Source organism: Asparagus officinalis, chromosome 7 (assembly GCF_001876935.1).
Source record: "Asparagus officinalis chromosome 7, Aspof.V1, whole genome shotgun sequence".
Classification (NCBI taxonomy): Eukaryota; Viridiplantae; Streptophyta; class Magnoliopsida; order Asparagales; family Asparagaceae; genus Asparagus; species Asparagus officinalis.
In genome coordinates, this window is record NC_033800.1 from 103,101,518 (window position 1) to 103,104,323 (window position 2,806).

General features: G+C 41.7%; 1 protein-coding gene across 1 annotated transcript; it reads left to right on the forward strand.

The window, feature by feature from the left end:
• Window positions 1,942–2,598, forward strand: LOC109847592 (glutamic acid-rich protein-like). The gene has a single exon (XM_020416824.1). The coding sequence runs from the start codon at window positions 1,942–1,944 to the stop codon at window positions 2,596–2,598; it is 657 nt and encodes a 218-aa protein (XP_020272413.1).

The window sequence follows — 2,806 nt, forward strand, 5'->3', positions numbered from 1 at the left end:
TCCAAAGCGTTCTAGACTCGTTTCTTTTATAGAAGAGTCTGGAATGCTTTGGATATGATAGGCCCAACCTTCAGTCGGTATGACCAGACCAGTAATTGGTTTCAGCTCTTAGCTTCTTTAGTCTTCAATCTAGTTGGTATTTTGTCATATAATCTTCTAGTATGAGAATTTAAACTAAGCTAATTCTCATATTGTGATCTAGTTAACTAAGTCATAGCATGCATACAAACTTAACATGTAAACCTAAGTTAACCATGCTTTAAACCTTGATTAGAGATAACCAAATCATTAAATACCTAATTTGAACACTCTAATTAACATAATTGTTTAATTTTGGTCAGCCATGTTAGTAGGAGTATTTTACATTTTAAACCCTCATCTTTGGCCAAATTGAAGATTTCTCTTCACATGGGCTTATATATATGTGCCCTCCACCTCTCATTTTGCCATTCTAAAGAAAAAAAAACTCTCCAAACCTTCATCCCTCTCCTCTGGCCAACCAAACCCCAGCCCCTCTCCTCTTGTAAAAAAAAAAGAAGAAAAATAAATAGATTCCATAAGCTCCAAACATTGAAGAAGAAGGAGAGGAGAAAGGAGTTAGTTGAGGATTTTGGAGGAGGAAGTGAAGCAAGTCTCAATACTATGACAGAGAATCTTGGATTCATTCGTTGGCCGAGAGGATCCTGGCATAATCGGTAGGTAACCTTTCATTGTTTCCTCTCAAGTCTTTGAGAGTTCGATTGATTACTTTCTTGAAGTTCCTGCGAGTTAGTTTCCCATGCTAATTGTATATCTTATCATTTTCATAATATTCCTATTTGATTCACCTCATGCATGGGCTCGTTGTTGATTGGTTAATCATTGCTATCCTAATGTTGTTTATTTCAGTTTTATACCTTCGATATCCTTGAATGATTTCATTGCAACAATTCTAATTGATTCGATGGTTCAACTATTGATAATGATAGTATTCCTCTCTTCGTTGATGATTGATTGTCTATATTCATGGATTATGCCCTGTGTGAAGTAAGCTTCACCGGTGGGTTGTAATGTTATAGTGTCCCGGTAGGACAATGCCCTGTGTGAGGACGCTCACCGGTGGGTGTATAAAGGCATGCGCGATTTATTGATTATCCCACGATTGGGGAGTTTGGAATCCTGAATATTAGACCTTGATTATTCATCTTTATATGTTATTTCACTTCGGTCAATGATTAGGATATAAGAATGGCAACTTAATGTTGAGACCCCGTTGTTCAAGTTTGATATCTATGTCTATCATTTTCATTCGTTCCCTTGGATTGTACCCGAGATTTTTATGGTTACCTATTGGGCCTTAGGCTCACCCCTATTATTTCTAAATCCACTCGCAGGTCATACAACTGGCAAGGATAAGGGCATTGTGGACCCTGAATTTGAAGATTAGCTCCAGTGGAAAATCTTAATAGGGGTTAATTTATGTTCACTTTTGTAGTACCTTTGACTTATAAAACATGTATTAATGTTGTAGCCACTGCTATTATTGTAATATTTTGTATTACCCTTTAGTTCTCTTCTATTTTGGTATTCTATGGACTCTGTTGTCAACCTCGTGATCTATGGTATTGCATATGCATCTCCACTTCTTTATTTTTCGCCCTTCAGTATATCTATGTTGTGATGTGCATAAAGATTTAGCAGGTCGACCCTTCTTATTACAGATAGGTCATGCTCAAATTTTTATGTACCTCACAGAGGAGGGGCGTTTCAGAGTGGTATCAGAGCACATGTTGACACCTTAAGAGTCCTACATTGAAATACCTAGGGGACGTAGGGATCTTTCTAGTCGGTGTCAAACACCAGTCATGGAGGAATTATCTTTCCATGACGTTCTTATGATATCTAGATTTCTATTAGGTTGGTTTTGTACCATTGGAGGCTGATAGATGACTTTTGGCAGGAATGGCAGATTCAGATTCGAGTGTTTCTGAGATGGAAGGATCCATTAGTAGCGGGGAGGTGTGGTCAACACTTTCAGAGGATTGGGAGATCAGCTCTGAGGAGACTGACCCAGAGGAGATGTTTGGGGAGAGAGTGGATTACTCCCCGATTGTCCATCACACCCGTGGGCGATTAGCGAAGAGGGATGAGGAGGAGGACCCGATAGAGGAGGATCCCGAGGAGGAGGACCCGATAGAGGAGGACCCCGAGGAGGAGGACCCGATAGAGGAGGACCCCGAGGAGGAGGACCCGATAGAGGACCCCGAGGAGGAGGACTTGATAGAGGAGGACCCCAAGGAGGAGGACCCGATAGAGGAGGATCCCGAGGAGGAGGACCCAGAGGAGGACCCCGAGGATCCTATGGACGATGAGGAGCCCATGGAGTGGGAATTTGAGGTGGCACCAGAGGCTCTACATGGTGAGATCCTAGAAGGAGTTCCACTTGGTTGGGAGCTTGACCTAGATGAGGAGGAATGGGCATGGGAGGATGAGCCGATGGTGGAGGATCCTGCAGAGGATGAAGAGCAGGCGGAGATTAGCCTCGATGGTAGTGAACCACAGCCGACTGAGGCCTCTGATACGGAATCTACTTCTAGCAGCCCTTCCACCTCTTCCTAGAGGTTGACCCATTGGGTCACTAACCTTAGGAATCATATTACTTTTGGCTTTTGGGTGGACACCCAAGTGTGGTGTATTTTGGGACTGCATACTTTTTATCTATATATTAGATATGGATTATTGTACTTTTGTAGAACTCTTGTATGGATGAATAGGTGTATGTTAATATTATATCAATGAAAAGCTTTTGGAGAAATCAGTACTCTAA

What these genes read in the sequence shown, in the direction of transcription:
- LOC109847592 (XM_020416824.1), top strand. Translation starts at nt 1,942, where the DNA reads ATGGCAGATTCAGATTCGAGTGTTTCTGAGATGGAAGGATCCATTAGT.